The sequence below is a fragment of the Orbicella faveolata genome, unplaced genomic scaffold (assembly GCF_042242905.1).
Source record: "Orbicella faveolata isolate gen_17 unplaced genomic scaffold, um_ofav_v1 contig_34, whole genome shotgun sequence".
Taxonomy (NCBI): domain Eukaryota; kingdom Metazoa; phylum Cnidaria; class Anthozoa; order Scleractinia; family Merulinidae; genus Orbicella; species Orbicella faveolata.
Window position 1 is genome coordinate 4,765,644 of NW_028301563.1, and position 26,219 is coordinate 4,791,862.

General features: G+C 38.9%; 2 protein-coding genes and 1 long non-coding RNA gene across 3 annotated transcripts; 1 reads left to right on the forward strand and 2 right to left on the reverse strand.

Moving 5' to 3' along the window:
* Positions 1 to 1,894: 1,894 nt before the first annotated feature.
* LOC110067948 (uncharacterized) lies at positions 1,895 to 3,380 on the reverse strand. Its single transcript, XR_002298713.2, has 2 exons — positions 3,175 to 3,380; positions 1,895 to 3,074 (listed from the first exon to the last, which is right to left on the reverse strand). It is a non-coding gene; the product is annotated as an uncharacterized LOC110067948 (long non-coding RNA).
* Positions 3,381 to 5,698: 2,318 nt separating this feature from the next.
* LOC110067973 (ZP domain-containing protein-like) lies at positions 5,699 to 17,678 on the forward strand. The gene is made up of 5 exons (XM_089298965.1): positions 5,699 to 6,065; positions 9,709 to 10,080; positions 11,631 to 11,850; positions 13,059 to 13,354; positions 14,665 to 17,678. Exons 1-5 carry the CDS (start codon positions 5,981 to 5,983, stop codon positions 14,751 to 14,753), a joined length of 1,062 nt encoding a protein of 353 aa, XP_089155091.1. The 5' UTR covers positions 5,699 to 5,980; the 3' UTR covers positions 14,754 to 17,678.
* Positions 17,572 to 26,209, reverse strand: LOC110067972 (KICSTOR subunit 2-like). The gene is made up of 13 exons (XM_089298963.1): positions 26,093 to 26,209; positions 25,501 to 25,619; positions 24,592 to 24,735; positions 23,847 to 24,010; positions 23,631 to 23,714; positions 23,280 to 23,333; positions 22,715 to 22,853; positions 22,281 to 22,397; positions 21,425 to 21,519; positions 20,900 to 21,062; positions 20,314 to 20,412; positions 19,233 to 19,344; positions 17,572 to 18,933 (listed from the first exon to the last, which is right to left on the reverse strand). The coding sequence occupies exons 1-13, from the start codon at positions 26,100 to 26,102 to the stop codon at positions 18,869 to 18,871; spliced, it is 1,365 nt and encodes a 454-aa protein (XP_089155089.1). The 5' UTR covers positions 26,103 to 26,209; the 3' UTR covers positions 17,572 to 18,868.
* Between the last annotated feature and the right edge of the window lie 10 nt (positions 26,210 to 26,219).

Genomic DNA, 26,219 nt, shown 5'->3' on the forward strand with positions numbered 1-26,219 from the left:
AAGAACGCTGTGTGTGTGTTCATGAAAAATTTAAGAAAAATTTATTGTCCGCGTGCCATATGCTCTAACCCAATTATAAGTCATTCACATTAAAACAAACAAAGATCTACTGTTCTCCTTGCCTTGTAAAAGGCATAAGAGACATATTTGCAACTGAACTCCTTTTGTAACACTTTAATTGACAGTGAACTTAAAAGTCTTGTGATAGTTTTGAAACTGTTTAGAAAACTTTCGTCGAAAGTTCCCGTGAGAGTTTATAACTACCAGTGGAATGGAGTTCTTTGTTGATCGTCAGACAGCAAACAGAATGAATGTAAAGTATCTAAGATGAATCTATAAAGCCCGAGGCAAAAATAACATCAATCAAGAATCGTCTAAACTGGCTTAAATTATTAGGTTACTAAAAGCCTATCTCATCTTATTTGTAAATTTGTTTCCGACTTCGCGCGATTACCTCCACCGCGGCAATTCTGTCACTAATTTAACTGTTCATGGGATGAAAAAAAAAAAAAAAAAGAAAGAAAGAAATGAAATATAATAAAGCAAAAAAATCCCAACCCTTTTGTAACTTAAGCGTTTAAACAAGAGTCATTTTACAACTGCAGGGATTTAATTTGTTAATTTTACTCATTATAATCGCAGCAGGACGTTACACTTGATAAAGCTGAGCCATAAGGCTTCTCTCGAATAATTCGTCAAAAGTTGATTTCTCCCTGTATTTTCAATACATTTGCCAGGCAGACTGGTATTCAGAAGTGAGAAGGTCATCATCTCTCTCGGAGTAACATGCTGTCAATTCTATCAGTAATATCATTACTTAAACAAATGTAACACTATATGTGAGATGTAAGTTGTCATCGGCTCCTAAAACTTTCTAAAGCTAAATACTCTTTCTTTCATTGACTAATCCTTTCATTGAATGAATGAATCTTTTCTTCACAATAGCGTTTATTATTCAGTGACGGGATTGTTCAACATTTCTGGCATTTCTCTTTCTCTCCTAATCTTAGATTATTAAAATCCCTGACCACAAAGGTGGACAAAGATTCATAAGCCGGTGTGTTTCAGCGCTCTTGTTCTTGCAAGGAAAAAGTTAAAATTGTGTTCCCAACAGAAATCCTTCTAAGACTATTGTCTTAGCAAAAAAAAAAACCAGACTTTTGTGTTAGCGGATAATTAATTATAACGTATTAAATGGATTTGACCCTATACGCAACTCACTATAGATGTTTTTTATTCGACAATGCTACATATACACTGAAAAAAAAACAACACAGTCTGTTACTGATGTCTATATCATTTATCTGCATTTATGCCAAGCTTCCCCAAATAATTTGAAAACCTTTAGAGTTTTATAATTAAGCAACAATATGTTAATGATATCACGAACTCAACTTCTGCAAATGATGCTGTAATGCTGTTTTCAAAGGCAGGGGGATAATGTACCGGATTAACCACATTGTTAGGACGCAAAAGGTCAGGAAAACACCATGAGGTTTTGTTTAATTGACTTTGTGCTGGGCTTAAACGGATCGGATTGCCATCAGCGCGGGTTGAGGAGTGAATTAAAAAACGATAAAGCGAGCTGTGTTACATGAAATATAACCCCATCTCGACACTAAAGGCATTCCTCACTCCAGGTCGAATTTATTCTTCGTCTCCAGCAAAGTACAAGGTTAGGAAAAAACCGAAACTCAAAGCAAAATATTAATTGTTAGCTTGTGAAGCTAACGAAGGTAGAAAATAGAGGAGGAAAGCGTGGGAGGGCAATTGCTACTCACACGTACAAGTCAAGCCTCTAATTAAGGTATTTCGACATTTTTATCAAACAGGAAAATTAGTCTCCAAAATGTCGTGTAATTGAACTTGTCAGGTCAACAAACGAAGCCTGGAGCAGACAGAAGCACATAAACTTTATTAAACCGCGAACCCTAGTCTAAACATTTGTGGCAAGTGATTTATTAACTGAAAAATGTTTATTGCCATTTGCTTTAATCCGTAACACAAAAGCTCGTGTAATTTTGATATAGAAGTGACAGAAAACTAAAAGTGTAGAGCTAAATAGGTCGTGTCAACTAAGTTTAGTCTGCATATAGCAGTCACTTCAAAATTTTCCATAATCAGATTGTTGTTCATCTGCTCTGTTAACAAAGTTGATTTTTTTTTCTGAAATTTGTGCCGCTCCAGATCCTTTAGCCGGTTCAAGGCTGCCTGCACCCTTAAATTTCTTGTACATAGGGTACAGTTGAAACGTTTTGACTGCGTTTAGCCGCTAGCTTAGTTTTCTGATTTCCATGGAGCACTTGTTCAATTCACATGCGGCTAAAGGCGAGTGGACTAAGCGAATGGTCTCTCATTCCACACCTAAACAGAAGCTTTCTGAATCTCTAGCCTTCCGCGTAAAAGCAGCTTTACACTGTCTGCAAAACAAGCTGGTTCTCTGTCTATTTTAACACAAAACCGCATGTTGGACGCAAGGTTGTTGTGTCTTTAACGCTGTGGGGTTTTTCCAGTTAGCCGCTCTATTGTCTTATCAAGTCCTTGCTTACTGTTTTCCTCCCAGAACCACGCTGAGTTTTATAGTCTTTGTAGGCCTTTGTGTTGTTCTTAGTCGTACAAGAGATAATTAATCTGGTTAGACGGTCTGATTGTACTTACACTGTGGCACAACGTACTCGCCGAGATTCTCACGAGCATCGTGTCGAATCACCGATCGGCATTGCGCATGCTCTTCGTTGAGCTGTTTGTGAGTACGAAAGACTCAAACTGTGTGGAACTATAAGTACAAAACAAGCAGTCACAAAACCTGATCCATACTTGTAACATACCCGTCACTGCAGAACAGAGCAGACATGTTGAAGCAAAAAGATGCTGCAAACTTTGCAAGAAGTCCTGGAATCCGCACCAGCTGAGTTCTACTGCTCCAGTGGCTGTCTTGTATTGCACAATGGTACAGTATTATTCCACCCACGCATTCCCGCGCGCGACTCGATGGCCGAATTTTACCAGAGACCAGAGAACGTTAGTTTGTTGGACGGCGTTTGTCCCACCATAGTTCGTTGATTACCTAGAAACTACAAAATTCTAATTAGGAGGTTATATATAAGCCAGGCAAACAACAGAAACTGGATTGTAGGAAATAAAAAAGCTGAATGTATAAAATGATGAACACACCCGTTACTGAAATATAAGTGCTCCAACTAGACTTCTGTCATCAGTTTGTAGAGGAAGTTGTACAACTGAGAAAATTCTCACGCTCCCTTCCTTCGGAGCGTGAGAATAAAGGCATAACTGGTGACAACTGGTGTAACTTGTTGATAGATCGGTTGACTGACGCATCGAATAGCTTCTAAATATTGACGAAAAAAATGAGTGACCATGGTAACCTTCACAGTGTGACTATCAATGATAGCATCTGTTTTCAACATCATCAGCTAATTCCAATTAACTGCTCTGAACTTTGATCCATCATCAGTCCACTATCATTTATTTTAAATTTTGTGAAATGTTGAATATTTACTTGCTGAGTACAATTCGACAATATAAAATAAGGGTCACAGAATTCGCGCTTGAACTATAAACTAAATTAAGGTGTTTTATTACAAGTCATACCGTTGCTATAGTAACTTAAATGGTAAGAAACTCCTTACAGCTTGTTCACCAATCATGTTTGCCATTTTTGTGATGCCATTATTTTGCATCTTTTTTAATGTTTTCAGTTTTTTACGATAGGAAGGGTAAGATTCCTTTTTATAAGCTGCTACCATACCTGGAATAATATTTTGCCATTTGTTTTTTTAGCACAGAAATTAAGTATTTTTAGAAATTTAATTTTCACATGCTTAACATTATTAACGATACTTGAAACTTGTATTAAACTGTAACTAAACATATTCAACTTATATAATTCATTAGCTTTACATGAATGTGAATAGAATATAGTGTAGTACAATATAGTAGTGCCGCTTTGGTCAGATTAGTAAGATAGTTAGTTTAATAGTTTTTATTATTATTATTATTATTATTATTACTATTATTATTATCATCATTATTATTACATTAGTAACATATAATACATTATTTACAACACATAGCTTACAAAAGATTTCAATTTACTTATACGGGTTATACACTGTATTATTCACACTAACGCCGGGTATCGAAGCATTACAGAACTAAGTACAGCCAGCTTACTTCAGTCTTGCCGTTGCATTCTTTCTCCCCATATACTTGCTTGGACCCTTCTTTACTGAAAAAGATTCAGTATATTACTTATGGTCTTCTCGATCTTCGTTTAGGAGTCGATTGAAGAATTCTTGGTTAACTAGTTCCAAGCATAGTGACAGATGTTTGGATCTTTGGGACAGCCTAACAGGTCATTTGAGACTCGCTGTGGACGTGCGTGTAAGAATTATCTACAGTTCGCCAGCCCTTTTACTTCTGTTGTTAGTCTTTTGTATTATCTTTTACCTCGGTTACATCGAGTATTATTATTATTATTATTATTATTATTATTATTATTATTATTATTATTATTATTCAGTTTTAGATTCTTCTTTAACAAATGTTGTACTGCTTTGGGAAATAACTTTTAGCGCTAACATAATAGCCGAGTAAGAGACTACACACAAAAACGCTCATTAAGTCCTCAAGCTGCAAGCTCGTAACGTAAGCGCTTAAGCAAAACTAGATCTACAGATTAAACTTTTGTCATTCGTTCAACTCAGGCGGAATGTTTTAATATCAATATCTTCTCACAAGTTACCTATTTTCTCGCTAGTTTCATTGCTAACTCCAACGAAATTTGTCACTAAATCAGAATATCTGGATCTATCTGATCCATTCGTCATCAGAAAGCAGAGACAATTCGAGAGGGTCTTTCCCGGGGGTCTCTCGAACCTGCCAGCAAATTTCGGTATTTAATAAACGAATTCCTTTCTTTCCGTTATCTGATAAGGTGTTTGCTTTACTGAGGCATCGATATTCGAGGAGAATGAAACTTCATCTGTGTGTCTAGTCAGTCTGGACTTGTGATGACCTCAGATAACCTTTTGGGCGAGAGAAACATAAACAAGTGGCAAAATCCGTTCAAACACACCCGAGTCTAACTAATTTTAACAAGGCTAAACTTGTTTAAAACACTACACTTTTAGCCTAGTAAAAATAAGTTGTATATTTTAAGCGAAGTGGACAACTCCCGATTATGCCCACGATGTATGCACTAGTAATTAGACATCAATGAACATATTGGAGCTAGCTGATCTAATGATAGCATTCTTTAGAAACAAAGCCAAATGGATGATCTAGTGTAATCGAAATGTATTCTACACTTTTCTGAACTTTTATGCTTTTGTTTGATGGAGGTTAAAGCTGCTTCTAGAAAGATTTATGGAGTGACAGAAGCTCGTCCATCGTGGAATAATAACTATGAATGATTTCTTAAATGGTCTTAAATCGTAGCAAATTGGTCATAATTTGCATTGACACTAAGTTCTCTTTTCAAATATAACCCGAGAAAGCTCACTGCAAATTTACAATCAAGGATGACGGTTTGCGGTGGTGGGAGGTACTAGAATATTGATGCATGAGCTGACAATCAAATGATCATTCGCGACGCGCAGATGACTTCTTTGGGTTGTAAGAACTGTAAATTTCTCGTCACGAAACCGCGTGACAATGTTCACAGGTCAGCGGGTGTTCATCAAGGCGTACATGACTCGTGACTCTGCAGTGCTGACTGAAAAAGAGATTGGCCCATTTACTCCTTCTTAAAACTTCCGTTAGTGGTTTAGACTGTATTTTTAGAAAAAAAATGGCGTTATCCTAATCTAAAGTAACAGATCTGTCCTGCTAAGCAAGTGTTTTTAAGAGTCTTAACGGTCGAAGTCCAAAGGGTCGAAAGTGACATCAGTGCGTCGATCGAACACGTTCTGGTTCTGGTGAGAACTCGCCTCGGGCGACGACAACATCTGCAGTAAACATGGACTCGAAGACGCCGATCTTCTTGAAGAACTGTTTTGCGTGGTTTTTCTTGGCACTCCTGACCACAGTAACAGCCCAAAACGGTAAGTAGCGACATGAAAACGAACTCTTACGAAGCGTATGTTTAGCGATGTAAACAATATTGTCGCGTGAATCTGAAATCTTGCTTTGGAAATCGAACGCGCCTGGATCACGACACAGAACTCGAGCAATTTCGAATTCGCTCACGCAAGTATCTAGAGTGGATTTTTATTCATTTGCTCTTATTAAACGACATGGTTTTCCTTTCCTGTGGTGCACATGTCCGTAATATTAAGGAAAATATCGCGTTTGATTCGCAGCCAAGTCCACTGATGGCACTGAACGATGTTTGGCAGCTGCCGCCGCCGTGGCCGCTGTCTGGCATTGAAATCCGCTTCTTACATTGAACACTGGTTGAATTTTCGCGCGAAACTGAATGATCTAGTGAGTCTGCCAGGAACTTAAATAATAATTTTCTTAGGAAATGATGTTTAATGTAAATCCTATTCGCGTTCATGTCAGGTATATTGTTGTTACTTTCTTCTGATTTCTAAATGTTCTAATATGTTTGCACGTTACACACTTTCTTTGAAACACATTTTCCAAGTTGAAAGAAGCAAACTGATAAAAAAATTGACATGTAATTTAAACATCGAAATAGCTTTGTTTGAATAGAATTTTGTTTGCCACGCTCTACTTTGAGAATTCTTCATTCACGAACGTTCACCTGCCTCATAATTTTGAATTGAGTAGAATTGTTCTGTTAACGATGTCGTTACTCTGTTAATATTATCCTGCGGTGTTCAAATATATTCGCTGTACGTTTTATTATTTTCAAGCATTTTGTTTAATGCTGTTGTTGACTTCTAGAAGCTTTCATTGTTTGAAAGTAACAGTGGAAGAGTTTTATCGAACATCGAATATTAATGAAAGATTAATATGGAAGCTGTGTGTTATGTAAATATACTACTGGACTGTTGTTCAGTGTCGCAAGTCGTTCGTTTTGTTGACGTAGAGAAGATGAAGAATAAATGATCGAAAGTTCATGAGTTTGGCCAAAGTTAGCAGATTTTGGCAATAACGAATATGTCCATGTTCAAAAAAATAAATCGCTGGCATTTCTAATCAGTGATGTAATTTATCTTAGCGGGGGCTGAAATAATGTTCTGAACTGATGTTAGCTTCTCCTTTGTGTCTGGTTTGATCAAGAATTCTGCCATTACTAAATTAAACTAAAACTTCTCTTTAATAAATGGCAGCTATTTTTTTACGAGGAACAATTTTCGGTCTTTAAAAAGATACTGGCGTATAGAATGCGTCTCAAGGAAGGGTCACAAGTGTCTCGCACGCCTAGAGAATTCAGGTTTTCATTCATGCATGGAGCAGATTATTCCCAAAAATGTGATTATGATTAATCTTTTGTACATCGCGACCGACGCACCTCAAAACCCACGCGCCACTGGAATGATTTCGTGGTAAAACGCGTCTGAACTGATTTTCCTTCAAAATCGAACTTTTGCTACCATGGTACCCGTTTAAATGCTTAAAAATTGTGAAAGATGGAGAGGGGAATTATCTGGAACATTCGCGTGCTTTTTTTTTTTTCAGTAGGCAAATTATACTTTCTAATTTTCTTGTCTGTAAATGAACTGCTGCTGTAAAGGCGAACAGGAGGTGCTGGAAACACCGGAGTAATTTTCCTAGCTTATACCCTGTAGTGCATTAAAATAAATGTCAGCGCGTTTGAGCATCACTCATCGATGTATAGGCTTAATATATCCGCAACTAGCCTTAAGCCTTCTTTCAGACGTCTTCTAATAATCTGCCATTTTCTTTATCCTTTCCGGATAAAGTGAAAGGTTATACAGTGGTAGACGTCTACACGAAAACAACGGCTAACCTTTGCTCCTAGTCAGTGCTATTTGAAAACTACTGATTCTGTTCAGTGGAACCTGTTCAATTTTTCGGTCTTAATTTATTTTCCTGTGGTGAGCACTGAGTATTCGTGGGTCAGACAGTTTGTTGAAATAATCAATATTTATTTATTTTAATTTAAGGCAGTTATTGCGCTTGAACTGCCGAGATAAACGGTGAAACTCGCTCTTTTATTGGCATGCTTTTTCAAAAAAGAAAAAAAAAAAATGCGGGATTTAACGAAGACAGGATTCGGCGGGAGTTGATGGAGGGTCAGCAAGTTTGATCGATTATTAAAAGCGTGTCTAGCTTCAAAAAACCGTCGTCTACTCGTCGGCGAACGATCAGCAGCATTCTTGTCGACGGCCATGGAATTTTGCGGACACTGAGGTTTAGATTCGAAAAACCGAAAGATGATGCGATCAAGAGCCCATCATAGGTTATAGCTCTCAAAAGAAAACGATAGTTCGACAACTTAGGACCATCTTAGACGTCGTGCTACTCATGTGCCGAACTGAAGTGCAATTTAGTGGCATCGACTGTAGCACGGCAGAAACACGACTCTTATTCAGACATCACCAAATTCAGGATTTACGGAAAACACGTAGCAATTCTGTTCGTAACTCCCCGCAATCCCGGAAAAATATATTTATGAAGATTGTTTGGCGCGACAGACTGAGCACGACGTTTGAATGCTCCCGTACCAGAGTCGTGTTGCACGGCAGCGCTTGAGACAGCTGAGAGACCGTGCTTCTGCCGTGCTTTTGTCGAACTCAATTCCTAAATTTAGATGTTCGGCACGGCAGAATTGGGCCTTACTCTGGTTTTCTCCGGCTTTACATGACTGTAGCAGCGTTTATTGTTAGCAGTATATTTCCGTTCTTTCAGCTCAGCAGTGCTTATAATCTTTATCGACACCCTGATCAATATTGTCTCCTGTTTGGTTCACGCTGTGATGCTCATGTGAACAACTAAATTTGGTTTTCCCATAGAACTTTCGATTAAAGACACCCCCAAGTTGTTTGCAATGTTAATAAGCAAGCGCGGCCATCAAAAAACTCGTTTATTTTATTGTTACTGTAGGCAGTTTCATTACACCACAAGTTCAAACGAATTTCCCGCCAAAACTACCTTCTGTGAACGCCACAGATTTTAATACAGTTGTACGAAATCTTTTAGTTTCAAGTGAGACGTCACTGAAAAGTCCAGCTTTATACATTGTATATACGTAGAGAATTTAATAGTAATTATTCGCTTACGTGTAATAGTTTATTTAGTTTCTCACTGCTAATTTTGTAACATTTTCTTGCGAAAGAATCGCACATTTTTGCGTCGGATTTTTGATTAAGCGCTGTCAGGAAGCTTCGACTTAAATGGTATTGGTTAGCGTTGTGCGTTTGGAGTTAGCCTGAAGAAGTTAAATATTATGAACACGGGTTTTATGCGCGCGCGCTCGTAATGCCAAGCAAGAGCAATTTTCAAGTGAGTGTCGTAAAACCAAAACCAATATTAAACTAGCCAATCACAAAGGTCACAGACAATCAGTGAACCAATCAAAACTCGAAGTAAATACGTGCAACTGACGCAAAGCGCGGGAAAACGAGTGCTAACGAGTCACGTTTGGTTTTGGTCTTATTTCTGATTGGATGAAAAAAGTGGCACGAGTTTTTTAAGCCAATCGTGTAGCGTAGTGCTGAAGTACAAAACCAATTACTCTTCGACGCTTACATGAAGACCACGCTAGTTCTTAAAACACTGTTATTCACAAAGTTATTTTGATTTTTCGTTTAGGAAATGATGACTACGCAGGCATGCATGTTCGCTGTACCGAAAATTACATGGAATTAACCCTCGAAAGACAACACTATGGAAAGATCGACCCAGCCTCCCTCCATCTCACAGACCCTAGCTGTGGTCCTACGTTTTATAATGACACGCTGATGGTCATAAGAGCGCCTCTGGGTAGTTGTGGTACAGTCGCTGGTCGCCGAGGCATTTTACTGGGATTTCGCAATGAAGTGTACGGGGATTTGATTGGCAGAAGTGCGATATCGCGGGAGCCAGCGTACCAGTTCCGTCTTCAGTGTCTGTATTATACAACAGCGAAAATAGTGCTGCATCCATTTAAACCCATAGAGAAGATAGTGGTCAACCCACCACCAGGTAAGTCCCGGTAGAATAACTCAGAAAGTCACAAATAAGGTCAACAAATCAGGTATAGTAAGGCCCATAACCTGATACGTTGAAGTACATGAAAAGTTCGGCGTCTGGATCATTTAAGAAAGGCTATTTGAATTTGGAACGGCTCCGCCTAGCTCAGCCGGGAATTTCGGCTTTGGAACGGCTTTAATTCAGACGTCGAACTTTTCATGTGCCGAACGTAAATGTAATAACTATTATAACGTATCTTACAAGCAGTTTACACTTTGCCTTAAAACTGCTGACATTTAGTTGTCTTTTGGTTCAAACTAAATTAAGTTCGGCGAATTAAGTTCGACGTCCGAATCAACAGGCGTACTTTTGATAATTTGGGTCGGTCCAAATTCGAATTAAGGAAATGATTATCTCTACATCAAATTTGACCAGGAGAGTGGAAATACAGTTTGTTTTGTTTTTCCAACATTTTTTTCCCTTTTTTTGCCAAATTTAATTCATTTGATATTTTTTGAAGAAACACTACTAACTTCCATGAAGGCACACTTTTTTCTTGAGAGTATTTTTTTATGCTCTTTTAAATGAGATATAATAGACTATTCTTCTGTGTTTTTTGGGGTTGACCACTAAGGACACAACAAACAGAAAAGCTGAACATATGTAGTAGTAATATATCAAACACGAGAGACGGTGTTTAACCACATTTCCAAACACCGAAATAAACCGGAAATGTGGTCAAACACGGTCTTTCGAGTTTGATATACCTTCACAATCGAAACTAAAACTAAGGCGAAAGAGGAGAAATAAAATCGTTAAAATCTATGCTAATTAAGATCAAATATCCAAACATCGTCACGGTCATGATTTCCTTTGTTTAAACTTGATGAATTATTAATGAGTTTGGGAAGATCACGTGACATGCGAACTATAAAGATTCTCTGCCGAGCGAATAGGAACTGATAGTTTTGATTTGACAAATTACAAATGTGAGTTTAAAACAATAAGAGAAAATATTGTCGCGGAAAACAAGACGAAGGCACTTTATAAATATAAAGGGCGCCTGAGGCTCCGCCCGCACACGCCGGAGAAATTTGAAAACGGTGTTTTGACTCTGAAAACGCATGAAACGTTTTCCGTGCACACTACGCCGGGCATTTTGAATTTGTGTTCATGGAAAACTCGAGCTGGGAAATCACAGGATTATCGCGTCGTCATCGTTTTCGAAAATCTCCGTTTTCAAAATGTTTTCTGTCCACACTCAAACGCAAAGCCGGCCTTTTCAAATTCCTCCGGTTTGAAGAGTCTTTTTGAAAAGTCCCGCTTTCGTGACGGAATTAGTGTGGACGGTAGGCCTAATCGTAGAAGTAAAGCTGCGGTTTCAAATTTTTCCGGCGTAATGTGGACGGGGCCTGAAGTGACAATGCATGAAATGAGCAATTTTAATTCCTCTGAAGTTTTATTTCCTCAAAGCTGAGCTTGGCAGTAGACGTCAGTGTCAGCGTAAAACAAACGTCTTCTCAATTATTGTGTTAATTCTATATCTGTCTCTTTGCCGCTAGGATTTGGAAACTTTACATTTGAGACCAACATGTTCCAGACAGATAAATACATCAGTAAATTCACCAAGTTTCCAGTCAAGGTGAAAGTTGGTGAGAGTATTTACCTGCAAGTTCGACTGAGGTCAAACGCAACTGGTCTGTCGATGCTGCTCGACAACTGCTGGGCGACTCCGACACCAAACCCAAATGACTCCACGTCTTACGATTTGATAAAGGATGGGTAAGTATATGGTTTTATTTTCCTTGATGCTGATGGGCGTAAAGAGTAACAAACTTTTCAGCACGAAAGTGAACCTCGGGAATGCTCGTCGTATTGCTTGGGCTGTAAATCATAGATTTTGGTCTCACTTAGCTTGTTCAGGACAAAGCGCCAAGGTATCTTTTTGAAGAAATAATAAAAAAACGCTGTCATGTCCGTTTTGAAATGGTATCTTTTGAGGGTTAAATAAAGCTTGGACCACGTCAGATTTGTCTCCTTTAGGGATTTAATTCAAATTTTTCGACCCGCATCCCCTTCTTCTTCACACGAGAGTCACCCCTCTCTTCCGGGCGATCATTCCAGATGTATGAAAGTGTTAAGTTCGGTTGACGTTTATGGCCTCTTATATTCCGTTTTTACTTGGACGCATAATCTATCTGAGACCCATTATGCCTGGGTAGATATAAGCATTGACCTTATTTACTTAGGAAGACGAATAATAAGTGCGTTTAGGTGAATACGACACGCATATAGCTCGTGTGTTAACAAAAAAAGAAAAACTGTGGTAAGAACGGCTGCTGGTCGCTTGACTGCAAATTTAGTCGCGTGGATTCACAGTTCAGTTAAGTCGGTCTTTTTAATGCGTGTCGTATTTACCTCGAAGCAAGTTGAATCTAAATCTCAATCTCAATCGCCTTATGAACGTTGTCAGTACGCCTAGCTGCCGACAAGCTAGTTTTCAGTTGCGCCACCAATAATAAAGATAAAAATAAAAAATATAAAAACTGTATTGGAAGTGTATTAAGTCAGGTTCTTCCGCGTTTCTTGCGCTTTTTTCCGTATTTATCTAGACGCATAATGCTTCTAAGATGCATTATTCGCCTGTTTGCATTAGGTAATTACGGCTATTATTTGATCTTGAGAAACGTTTACTGCCATTCAAGGTAACGGCTTATAGCAGCTCAGTCAGGTTATTTTCAATTATTTTGGCCACGTAAAGGATTACCTTTCAATTGAAGGAAACCTGAAAATAGTAGTTAACTAAGAAGATAATAATAAAGGGATACGCGGTTAGAGAAGATAAACGCGGATTACAAACGACGAACTTGAAAAATCTAGGTTAAACTTTTCAAGATGCGCAAATCATTACGTAGCCCCTTCAACAATCAAACCCATGTACTTACTTACCTCGCATCTGACACGCTTTTTGTGCTCTTTTTTTTTTTTAGCTGCCCAGTAGATCCATACCTGAACTACAAGGTCTCGGATTCCAGTTATCAGCGATTTAGTTTTGACGCTTTCAAAATGGATGATGCAGAAGTGATGTATCTTCATTGCGAGGTTCTTGTCTGCGCAAACAATGAGAAGAATACCACTCGTTGTGCTGAAGGCTGTGCAGAAAATAATCCGGGTGGAAGCAGGCGGAAGCGGCGAGATGAGACGAATCAGGAGAGGAAAGAAATGACGTCTTTAGGCCCGGTGAAGGTTTTGCTGGACACGCTTCTTGATCAACGACCAGACGAAGGTAAGAGCAACCTCTTAAACAACCAAAACAGCAGTCTTTTGTTTTGACGTATTCTCAACCGCAAACTTCGTTTGCTTGACTGCGCAAAAAAAATTAAAGCTCTTTTAAAGTGGGTGGAAGGAGCGGTGGCCTCGTGATTTGTGCGCTCGTCTCCGGATCAAGCGGTCCGGGCTCAAGTCCTGGCCGGGGACATTGTGTTGTGTTCTTGGGCAAGACACTTTACTCTCACAGTGCCTCTCTCTACCCAGGTGTATAAATGGGTACCGGCGACGTTAATGCTGGGGGTAACCCTGCGATGGACTAGCATCCTATCCAGGGGGGAGAAGAAATAATCCTAGTCGCGTCATGTTACAGAAACCAGGATAAGCTCCGGCCTTATGGGCCCAGTGGCTCACATGCAGACTTCCTTTCGGAGTGGAGGAGGATTGTTTCGATGTTGTAGCCAGCGATCAGGTGTTCTTCACTGAATGCCTGAGAACAGGTGATTGACGAAACATGTTTAGCTGAACAAACATCACACCCTGTTGATAGTGCCTCTTGGTTTTTACGACCGTGATAAGAGATGATGGGATATTAGTTAACGTAAGATGTCCCAGAGCTTGGTTATCAACCTGATACATAAGCGCTGCACAATCATTGAAGGAGACATGACACGCACGGCTTGAAAAAATTGGCGACTTTTTTCAAGTTTGTTTTGTCCTTCGTAACCAGGCCTTGTTCATTTGCGGTTCATTATTGATTTTTTTTAATATATCCTATCTTAGAAAACTATTATTTTGACATTCCCTTCACTTTTAAAGTAATTCCGAACACTGATGGAAGGAATTACTTCAAGTATTGCGACATAGCCCTTTTATTAGCTTTTATTCTCGATCTTGCGTTTGTCGGTGTCTGTATGGTCTCTTGTGTTTGAAATCCAGGTTGATGTTTTGGTTACGGGTGAAACTTGGACGTAACTCATGGCAATTTAAAGATAACAATTTATATAGACTAGCTTGATGTCGTGGATTACACGGAAGGCGCGCAGGCATATCATATTGCATGTTAATCACGCGCGTTAATAAACGAGCGCAAATCACGAATACAACAGCGGCACATTCGTTCCTTAGCATTTTTCTGTCGCGCTTCGCAAATGACCGCGCGTTTTGCGCTCGCTCAAAACCAACTACTATTCTCGCTCAGAGAAAAAAAAAATGTTCCTAAAATACAATGCCGTGGAGCAAGTCTAGAAGGTAAGAAATGACCTCAAAGATCAAGGCCGTCATCTGACGTCATCTAATGCATTTCTGTTTTTTTTGTTTTGTTTGAAGCTGGTTCTCGTTCCCAGTCCCCTCTCGTCGCAGTTGAGAAGACAGTAGTCGTCGTGACCTTCATCTTGGCTTTTCTTCTGGTGATGTAATTAAGAATTAGCAACCAATCACAGCGAGGTTTCACAAAACATCAAATTAATCTCGTCACCGACGACTCCGAACAGCTCGCATACGTAAACAAGCTAGGAGAGTAGCAAGAAAGAATATGAAAAGTCACAGACAGGCAGAGCAAATGGTTTGTAGTTTGGTAAAAAAAGAAATACAGTGGCACATAAGCATAGTGTTCATGGTTGCCTAGCCAGTGAAAACAGACGCCTCATATCACTTCCGGTCGTCTTGGAAGCGACTAGAAGTGGTTACATTGCAGTCTAATACCTGCTTGTCTGTCCACAGCAATTAACCCTTGCATGTTAGATGTAACACACATTTCCAAACACCGAGAAGAGCGTAGTATTTTTGACGAACTTCGAGGTGTTTGGAAATGTGGTCAAACACTGTCTTGAATGTTTGATATATCTTCTCACTCGAAACTAACACTACGGAGAAAACGGAGGAATAAAATCGTAAATATCTCTGCTAATTAAGATCAAATATCCAAACACTGTCGCGGTCATGATTTCCTTTGTTTGAACTTGATGAACTGTTAATGAGTTTGAGAAGTCAATGCAAAAGTTCTCCTGATAGCTCTTTACAATTATTCATAAAATATTATGGGAAAATTTGATTGTATATGAGAACAGCACCTTGGTTGCCAGCGTTTGGATTCTAATTAAGTTCACGCTGGATTTTATATAGATATTCTGAGAATTCCTAGCCTGATCAGTGTTGATTGTAGTGGGTTAAATGCTGATAAGACAGCGTATAAGACAGGCATTTTTAATCAAACACATTTCGTGTCTAAGGAAATTATTGCATATAATTATATATGCACTAGGTGTCAGCTTTAGAGCTTTAGAAATCATTTATAATGACAGTAATTTATGGTTGAATTAAAAGCTGGGCGCATGCGCATTGTATTGTAGTAATCGCTGAATTATTTACTTATTTAAGGCGAAGTCGTCACTTTCAGAAAGGTATTCATGGAAGTTTTTTACACTCTACAAAGTTTTAGAAATGTGGATATTGTAGTTGCCTTCATAGTTATTTACAACCTGCGGGTGAAAAGACGTCCAACATTTCAGTCTTAACGTGGTAGAGATGATTTTCAAATAAATGTTTAAAAACGTTCATATTTAAGTTGCGCTCATATATAATTCACTCACTAGACGAATTCTTGCGACATCATTTTAAAGTTGCTTTTGACAATGGCAATATTATCGACCTTGGCTAAGTGATTTCTTGATTTCTATTTTATAATCAATACAAAAAAATCTTACTTCTGGAGAAACAAACGATATAAGCTTCTTGAATGTGCCATAATGGCTTTACTTATCTAAGCTAAAGGGTCTCGACACGGCTAGAGAGAGGCGCAATTCAGTTCTCGACAGCAAAAAACTATCGAAAACTAAAAAGCCAGTGCGTGAAGCGAGTTATCGATAACAATCTGTAACAACAAATAGTTAGCGCCATCTAAATGCTTTTTTTTTTAATTTTAAAAAAGGAAAGCTGCTTTAGTTGTAGATAACAAGTAACTGTCGTTTTAGTTTTCCCTAGTCCTTGAGAGATCTAGAGTTGCGGACAACTCAATCACGAAAAATGTAGAAAGGCTGATTAACGATACGGAAACTATACACTATCAAAATTCCAATATTTCCAAAACACATTTCTTATTCGTCGGTGTTTGATGTCCGCGGTTTCAGCGTCAAACATGCGTTAAAACTTTTACTACTCTGAAATGCACATCGAACGGTATTTAGCGAGGTTTCAGATAAGAAGTTTCGTTATTGATGACTTTTCCCTAAGTTCGTGGAGAACTTTCATCGAACGCTAATAGACTTCGACCATTATAATTCTCGACTGCAATCTCTCTAGTCTGTCTTGGCCCCAAGCCCCAATATATCAAATATAACTGATTGACCACTCAATAACAGTGACACTTAATAATATTTCTAGCGCTATTTATATTTCCATGGAAGTCATGAAGTCGGCAAGACAAGACAATGTGTTTTTTAGTGCAAAATGGACATGGAAAAGGTACAAGTGTTTTATAAACAGTTTTCTATAGCGAGGATCTTTCGTGAGGACCCAAACCTATTTGGAAAAGGGTGGCTTTTCATGGGAATATTTGTAAACCGTTTTTACTGTTGAAAGGTTGCGATGGTTTTCGTTATCGCGGTTTTAAGAGCAGTCTGATTTTTTTTTAAACTAATCATGTTCCTAAGGAAATTTCCTTCCTATTTTTCCCCCGCGCTTTTTACGATTTCACCGGTAACATGTTTTCCCGCGCTTTTCACCGGTAACGCGTTTTCCCGCGCTTTTCACCGGTCACATGCGCATACTCCGTGTTCTGATTGGTTATCATCTTGCAAATGGTTTTTTTAGTCCGACTTCAATCAAAATAAAGCTATTCTAAATTCACAGCGCAATTTTCGTCTTACGTACTTGTTTTACATTTATAAAGTAAAATCATGATTTCCGGCTTCGAAGTTTTGTAGTCTTTTTAATCACAGCAGGCTAAGGTTACTCAATGCTGTTTTAGTCTCCTTAGCAGCCACAAAGTAGGCTCGAGTTAAGGCTCGAGTAGTTTCGATTTTCGCCGCTGTCTTGAGCGCGGGCTCTTGGTGACTGAAACGTTGCGTGACCGCTGAAGTAACGGACGCGCGGACATCCGCCCCCCCCCCTCCCCCCCAATAATGCTTCGTTTGCTAGGCTTTTGCGCAGGAAATATTTAAATAGATTATTATTTTAACCTTCAAAGGAGCCGTGAATACATTAGTAGTAATGTTCAAATAAGAAGATTCTGCAAAGTAGGAAACATAATTTTAATAGGGCAAAACAAAATAACACTTGTTCTTGTAGTAGACAAAAGAGAGAAAATAAAATAATCTTGTGTGCCATATTATAACCAACAGAAACATGTGTAGTTCAGTTATTGCTTGCGTTTCCAATGTGTTAAGTTTCTGACAACCTCAATAGAGCGTTTTCACTCACGTGGCCAGCGCACATGGAAATTTATTGGAAGGAAACAAAGCGTTTACATTAGAAAAGAGTTCAACTCCCATAGGATTAGTTTGGTACATCAACATGGCCGCCGCTTCACTGCTTTGGAACACCAATGTGGCTGTCGTGACGTCATGTGAATGCGCTTTACAGGCTAGACGTAGAACGTGGGGCCGTTAAAACCCAACGCCACCGTCGTGTTCAGTGACTACATTTTTGTTCCAACTTTGTTTTAGAACAGTAAACAGCAAAGAAAGAAAACGGCCAAAATGTCGACTTTCTTCTTTGCTGACATCATGGGAAACACCAGTTAGTTCGCAATCGATCAAGGGAAGGTTGAACTTGTTTCAAGGTCTTACGCAACTATCCTCACTAGTGTCCATGACTCCACGATGTTTACTTGATTAGCTGGGGCTGGGAACCATTAAATGGGCCACACCCAAATATCAAAAGGAAACACTGCCTTTTATCTATATCTATTTATCTTTTTTGTCTCAAGCTAGACTTCTTAATTCTCCTTACTGATTTCCATACATTTCCTCTTAATATGTTTTGAGAATTTGATGTTACATCAAGGCTATATTCCTTGTTGATCAGGTCTCTTTATTCTCATCAACTGTGTCGTTAATAGCGTATCTATATTGAAAAGAGAAACTAGACATTGATATAGTGTTGCAGGGGCGGATTTAGGGAGGGGGAAGCCAAACAAAAAAAGAGAAAAAAATGAAAAAAGGTTGTGAATATTATGGCAGAAAAAAAGGCAACCTCTCTTGACAGATACCTTCTACTTTGTGACCAGTTGCTGGTATTTCTAGTGAAACGGTTTTCAATTAAGTTCCAATTCTCAAATTGTAACATTTTGGTAACATGCCACATTGATTCTGCAACCCCAAGGTACCAGCCCACCCACCCTCTTGAAAAATCCAGGATCCGTCCCTGCAGTGTTGGGAACAAAAGGGCTACAAGTGGTACAGGTCGAAACGTGAACTTCAGACTTCTCTGCCGTCGTTGAATTATCGTTGCAATGACAATTTTCGTTTTCAATGATCACCATGTCAACTGGAGAGTTGCAACACCTTGAAACGAACACTGCAGTGGATATCTGTTAACTCTTTCCTCCTTGTTTTAACATGGCGAAGATTTTCGTGTTTCTGATAAGAGTCGCCGTCTCTACGATAAACCGCAAAACAAGAAATAGTTAATACTCAGCATAGTGCCTCTTTTCACGAAAACGGACCTTTTTAGCAGTGACTGCAAGATTTTTGTCTTCAGTAGGAAGCCGACACGCATTGAACGCATCAAAGAGAACCGAATCGTGAGAGGAGTGCACGCGCGGGAAGATGACCTTTCCCCTTGCGCGGAGTTTCCTTTCTCTGACCCTGCTACCTTTTTTACAGTCTCTCGTTAAATTACATAGAAAAACAAAACTGATTTTTCAAACAAGAACCAGGCATACATTGCTTACTTACCAGTCAGAAATGAAGTGACGAAAGAGTCCTTCTCAGACCTTTTGCTGTTAAAAATGACCACGACAGTCATTCGTGGATCCACGCGTGTTAAGAAATACGTGCTCTGAACACGCTGAGAAAATAATCACAGTCAAGTTAGAAACTATCGCAGGTGCTAGGTCATTTTTTGCTCAATTGTTTTGTGTGACCTACAGCTTTAGAAGCGAAATACCAGGTATTTGTATAGCGGTGTAATAGAGTGGTTTTCATTTTAGACTAACGTCGAAAAGTAATTGGTTTTGCATCAACTACGTTACACGATTGGCTTAAAAAACTCGCGCCACTTTTTCATCTAATCAGAATTAAGTAAAACCAGAATTGTAACTCTCTTGCACTCGTTTTCCCGCGCGTTGCGTCAGCTACATGTAATTACTTCGAGTTTTGATTGGTTCACTGTATTCTCTGGTCCTTTGTGATTGGCTAGAGTGATTACTTTGGTTTTAGTTTTACGACACTCACTTAAAAGAAACGCTCTATGCAAAGGAGGGATCCAAACTAGTTTTTGGCCTTTTCTCCATGAATCTCCTTAGGTTTAGCTTAGTGAAGAAGTGTAAGACTGATGTGGACGGTGACAGGCTTGACTCTTATTGGTAGAAATCGGAAATTTATACGAGTAGCTTGAGTTACGAACTGGTTAATATCGTTCTCAGATGTAACTACTGCACAGATGGAAACTTCTACTTGATCTCCGTTTAATTAACGTAGTCCTGTTCTGGCCCTCCATCTGTCACGCAATGCTACTCTCTCGGGAGAGTGAGTATCTTCGTGACAGAGGGCGAGAACCGCAAACTGTATTTCTATCTGGCGTGTCTTGCAGTTTCTGTTTCAGTCATCTTAAGTTTCAACAGATGCAAGCTTCTCCGGCTTTCCAGCATATCGTTTGTCTTTTCTTGTAAATTCATGATATTTAGCAGAGATTTCAAGCCACTTTCACAATTTCAATTTCAACACATTCACAATGGAGGGATACGCACGCACCAGCTTTTCAAAACATAGCAGGCAGAGAGAGCAGGAAATGAGCCAATGTTCACAACACACTTACAATGTCAAAGAAGTAGACGATTTTCTCCATGGAATTCAGCTCATTAACTCTATCGAGGAGAATGGACACAATGTTTGGCCAATGGTCAACTGGCTGGTCCTGTGAAGTGGAACAAACATGTTTGAGTCTGGACTCAACCTCGCTCTCAGGCTTCCTCATTCTTTCTGCATCCTGAGAGAGAGGGAGCCCGGGAACGAAGTTTATCTAAACACTTCCGATCGATATTAAAGCCATTTCTGAATTGTTTGTCAAACACAGTTTGCAAGAACTAAATTATAACAATTTCCAGTCCAAATAATTGAAGGCTAAGAAGTGTCTCAAGCTAAAATGCTCTTCACAGTCCAAATACTCAGTCATTCACAAGACTAAGGCACTAATTACTGCTAGTTTGCCACCTTGTATCCAGATAATACAATAATAGAATAATCTTGTATTCTTTCTTGTCCACAGACACATTATGTTACTTTTCACATAAGTAACAAACCTATAACTTACCCCAGGAAATGAAAAGACTGCAGGAAAAGCTCCTGAGCCAGAGGGTTTTTCTTTGATATCATGGGGATAACGATCCGAGCCTGTAACTTACCCCAGGGAATGAAAAAACAGCAGGAAAAGCCCCCAAGCCGGAGGGTTTTTCTTTGATATCATGGGGCAAATGATATCCATGCCCCTGGTACTGCTCCAGTTGATGTGTGTCCAATAACATGCACACACTGAATGCATCTGAACGCCGGATAAATGCTGTAATCCTACAAAATACAAAATATAAACAGCCTTCCTACTCATCCCTCCATGTTGAACATTGCCTACAGGATTCCTAACCTGGTAATAAAGGCATGACTACCCAGCTTACCATGCAGGCACAAAGATGGCCCATTGCAGTTTCCTTCCCCCGCTTCCTGGCAACTGTCAAGCTAAACAAATTTTTCTTATTTTACTCCAAACACTATCACTTCTAATAAATTTATTAACTTATAACAATAATTATACCTTCCATCTCGCCGGCTAATGGCTGAAAGTACTGTTCACTCTACTGTATTGTAATCATACCTAACCTTTCGTTTGAACAGCTGCTAAAACTGTAACTCGCGTATCTTCTTACATAACTTACCTTCCTATGTAATCAATACTGGCTCGTGCAGTCAATGGCTTCATGTCAACTGGTGTGGTTTGTCTACTAAGTATTTGGTAGAAGTACAGAGTAAACTAGACACAAAGGCCAGAAAATCTCATTAATTTAAGAGCAAAACACTGACATCAATAAATTACAAAAGCTATGTGTAAACCAACAAAAAACACACTTATAGCTCTAGAAACGAACAAACAAACAAACAAACAAACAAACACGAAGATTAGTCAAGGGCTAATTTCTATGACAGTGGTGAGGAGCATTTTTGCAAACCACAAGATTTCTGAAACGTTTTTTCTTTTACATGGAATGCTACTGTAAGTAGCCATGAGCCATGATTTGCCATCATAATAAAGGAGAACCAACTTTGATGTAGATTGTGATTTTGTGGTATTCACCCATGATTAGGTGAGAAAACACAAACATGAAATGACTATTCTATCTCCCGTGAAAAGTGATATGGAATCCTCCCAAACCCCCTCTGCTGATAGCTTTTTAAAGGACACACAGTGGTAGTGACTCCTAAACATGTAAAATTCTGATTCTTTCTAGCAGAGGGAGAGATTCACATGCACAACTTTCATTAAAAGTAAACAGTGTATTCTTTTGTTATATTAGCAAAATGTATCTCAGGGCTCTCATTAGGTCTTATCTAACCTGTAGCCTTGATCTTCACACCTGTGACAAACTTGTTACCTCTTGGGTGAATGGTATCAACAAATGGCAAGTTCACACACAAAATCAAGGCTCTATCAAACATACTCAGCCATAGCAGGTGTTACAGGTTACAGCCCTTATTGACAGCCCTGTATCTAACATAAAAATATATGAAAATCACCTTTGACACCAAAGCATCCTGCAGTTTGCCCAGCCACTGATAAAGAAATGGTGCCTCAAGATGTTTCTTTGGAGTGCTACCAAACAGTGACTTCTTGAGAGTAAGTGATGCTGATAGCTGGAAAAAAAAAACAGCAAAGTCAAAAAAAATAACACAAAAAGTGAATAATGGAGCTAAAGAAATGCAATAAAGAGGTTCTGGTGTGACCTAACATTTAGTGCCCAACCAATTGCACAGTCTGGGTTTAAGACCTACCGCCTGGTTACTGCACCAGCTGAGATATGAAGCTGCTAGGAATTGTTCAATACAGTAAAATGCTAATTAAAAAGTTCTATTCAATCCTTCTATCAGTTATCAGCTTGTTTTATTTTCATAACCAGCACATTTGACTTGGTATTTTTATTTCAAGGAGAAATCAGATGCTGATCACATACCTCGACTGGTGGTAAAAATTGACACCATGAGGACAGTTTGACGTGGCTTTCATGAAGATGAAGAAGAGACGAAAGAAACTTCCAGTCAGCCATGTCACACTGTGCTTTCAACAAATTACACAATATGTCCACTTCAAAACTACAAGGGAAAAGAACGAAAGTTAGTTTAGTTTGTATCTGTCCAGTTGGCTTTCATGCATCAAAATATTCATGCATGACCAAAGGCAAAGCTGCGAGAGACCAGTTGGTGAGCGAAGTGAGCCGGGCTGACACCTTGCCTTTACTTGTACTGCAACGTACTGTTTAATCATTATTTTCAATTGACCATGCTCTAATAATATTATTATTGCTATTATGCAGGATTATACGCATGCACTGCATGCCGAAGCTTAATATGTTGTTGTAACCCTTGACATGCAAGTGTGCCTGTGATGCTTTTACAATTAGTTATCTTCTTACTCAATACAAAATTATTGCAAATAAGTGATGAGGAACTAAGAATTAATATTATATACCCGATAGTACTAAACAGCAGTGAACTAAACAAAATTGCCAGAGTCCAGACCTGAAGCATGATTTCAGCGAATCCAGGATTGGGTGATGAAAGCCTTTGTTGTGTCTACAGAATAATATAAAATACAGCACTCATGAGAAAGAAATTTAGATGTGGAGCTTTATTTACCATTGTGTTGAAGGATATTTCCCATGAAAATCAACGTTATTGTTAGAACTCCTGCTGATCCAAATAATGAGCTAAACTGCACAAAAGAAAATTAAGGTCACTGACTGTTGGCGGACAATCGGCCAACACTTTGGCCTGAAACATAAAGTGGACTGTCGGCAAACAGTCAGTGGACTGTTAGCCAACAGTCGGCCGACAGTTCTTCACTTCAACTGTTCTTCACTTTTACCGTACCGTCGACAGATCTCATCAATCATATTTGACAAGTCTGAATAATTCACATTTGATGAGGATCCCATGATTGCCATGGATTCATAACTGAAACATTATTGAGTCAAGGAAAAGTACAGTTTTGTAAGCAAATTAAAAAGGATGGAGCACTTGTTGAAAGGTATAATAATTATCTCTAACAATAACTCGTGCTTATAACCAGATCTTAGATAAAGATACAAGTCGATCAATTCCTGTCTAGCTTGTGAAAATTGACAGAGATGTCTGCACAGCTCTGCCAACAAACTTCCTTCAAGTGGGGACCCAGTGGATGAGGAGCTGTGTGTGCTTTCTTCAATCCTTTTGAAGTCTATTATCAGAGCTTTGAAGCTGTCTCTTACAGACTGCGAACGAAATAACAGATGTTACCAACACCATAATTATTATTATAAATATTATATGATAGGTCATGGTGCACAAATTCAAGGTGAGTAAAGTCTGCATTTAAGCCTAGTGGCCCATCAGGCTGGCACAGTTATCTCAGGTTTTTGTGGCATGAAGTGACAAGGCGTATTTCTACTTCCCCTTGAATGGGATGTCATTCCATTGTAGGGTTACCCCCAGTTCTAAACTTGTCAATAATTTCTTGGTTTTCATGTGACATTGCCACCAAATTCAATAATTTTAACAAAGGATTTCTAAAGTTCCAGCTTCTTTTGTTTGTGTCATACATCATGGGTGTCAGGTCTTTGTCATTTGAATCTCTCGGGATTGGTTTCAAAACATCAATGCCCATTTATGTGCTTGGATGGAGAGAGGCACTGTGAGAGTGAACTGTCTTGCCCACGAACACAACACGGTGACCCAGGTCAGGGATTGAACACAATAAAAATTCTGGAGTCCAACACACTACCCATTTTGTCACTGCTTCTCTCAAATGACACACAAATATACATGTATCTCTCTGTAGTACATATAAATTTACATCTTTTCTGAAGAACTTCTTGGCAATGAAAGGTAGAGAAAAGTACATCTTCTCTGCCAAAGCTAGGCGTGAGAGCGTTATAAGAAGTGATGACCATGGTGTACTAGATACAAGTGGCAATCTTTTGGTTTCTTTTTCTTTCTCCTGAATGTAAAAACAAACAACTTACACTCAGTTTCATAAATCTTGACATATTTAACTTGAGGAACATGCATATGAAATTAACTGTTTGATTTTCTCAGAGTACAAAATAACTTGGATAAGATGTTACGGCCTTCTAACCGATAAATAATAACATAATTAAGTAAGACTACTTTCTGAAGGCACAATCATCTGAAAGTTAGCTAATGGTTGTGGTATCTTTTGATTAAAGAAGTAATTAATCTATTAATCAGTCAATTAATTACAACTACAGTTGTACATGTAATGAATTTGTGAAGTAAATGGCTTTATTATTTGGCTAGCTCCGGACAAGATTAACTGAATCCTGTGCTGTGATTAGCTACCTGAGCAGGCAAGATAGGGCTATCTTGCCCGCTCAGGACTACTCACTGTGTTTCACAAGAAAATACTGTTCTTTTTCCAAATAATATATCCTTTATTGACCAAACTCATTCGGTCAAGATGGCTGGATGTGTTTTTGCGTTTTTATGGATCAGGACAGAGTTGAGAAAAAAGAACTTGGGCAATATCCAGCCATCATAACCTTACGCTTAGTCAATAACCCATACTTACAATCTGCCAGAGTATGTGGCTCATTTTGCCATCTTTTTCTAAAGAATCAGACAAATAGGCTGGGAGAGAAGCCAACCAAGATCATGAATAGATTGCGATCTTTGCTGGGAGCTGCCTTAACTTTTGACATCCCTGTTACAATAATTAGTAATACCATTATTAAAAATAACTGACCACTTGGTCTTTTGCCTTGTCAAAAGCAAACTGACTGAGAGCATGAAAAAAAGACTCAAGCAAGGCTTGCTCTCTGGAGATCGGTGGAAGGCTCGGTGAAGGGCTGACACTTCTTGTCTCTGCAAAAAACAATCACTCCAAGTCATTTCAGGTACCACTGTAGTTGCATTGTCAACAAGACATACATGTACATTGTATCTTTTCCCTCAGGGAAATGGATAGTGGCTGCTTAAAAGGGGCTGCCTGTTTAATAGAGGTAAAAACAATAGAAAAAACCTCATCGGGACTTTGATTACTGGCCCCCTAATAGAGGTGGCCGTTTAATAGGTGGCCGCTTAAAATAAGGGTTCAATTGTATATTGGTTGAGGTTGATTTTGACATGTTAGACAAACAACTGAAAATAGAGTCAATTACAAATATACATACCACTTGCAGCTGCTCCAAATCGATGGCTTATTAAAGAGGCCGGGGAGCTTACAAGCTTTACTAATGAAAAAGCATCGATTTACAGTGCGAAGTGGGTATCTGTTCAAAACCTCAAGATCTCAAACCAGACCTTAATTTATACAATTTAACGTTTAAAATAGTTACCTGATTCCATTTATATAGCTTTAAAGTATTTCAAGGCATTTGAAGGAAATAAATAACATCTTTTCTGCAGCGCAAAACTTCGCGAGATCGTCCGCCATGTTTGTTTGGAAAATGTAACCAAGCCTTA

What these genes read in the sequence shown, in the direction of transcription:
- LOC110067973 (XM_089298965.1), top strand. Translation starts at nt 5,981, where the DNA reads ATGGACTCGAAGACGCCGATCTTCTTGAAGAACTGTTTTGCGTGGTTT. An exon ending in TACGATTTGATAAAGGATGG is followed by an intron (nt 11,851 to 13,058) that starts GTAAGTATATGG and finishes TTTTTTTTTTAG; the next exon opens with CTGCCCAGTAGATCCATACC. An exon ending in TGATCAACGACCAGACGAAG is followed by an intron (nt 13,355 to 14,664) that starts GTAAGAGCAACC and finishes TTTTGTTTGAAG; the next exon opens with CTGGTTCTCGTTCCCAGTCC.
- LOC110067972 (XM_089298963.1), bottom strand. An exon ending in ATTGATGAGATCTGTCGACG is followed by an intron (nt 23,334 to 23,630) that starts GTACGGTAAAAG and finishes ATTATTCTGTAG; the next exon opens with ACACAACAAAGGCTTTCATC. An exon ending in AGGATGCTTTGGTGTCAAAG is followed by an intron (nt 21,520 to 22,280) that starts GTGATTTTCATA and finishes CTTTGTGTCTAG; the next exon opens with TTTACTCTGTACTTCTACCA.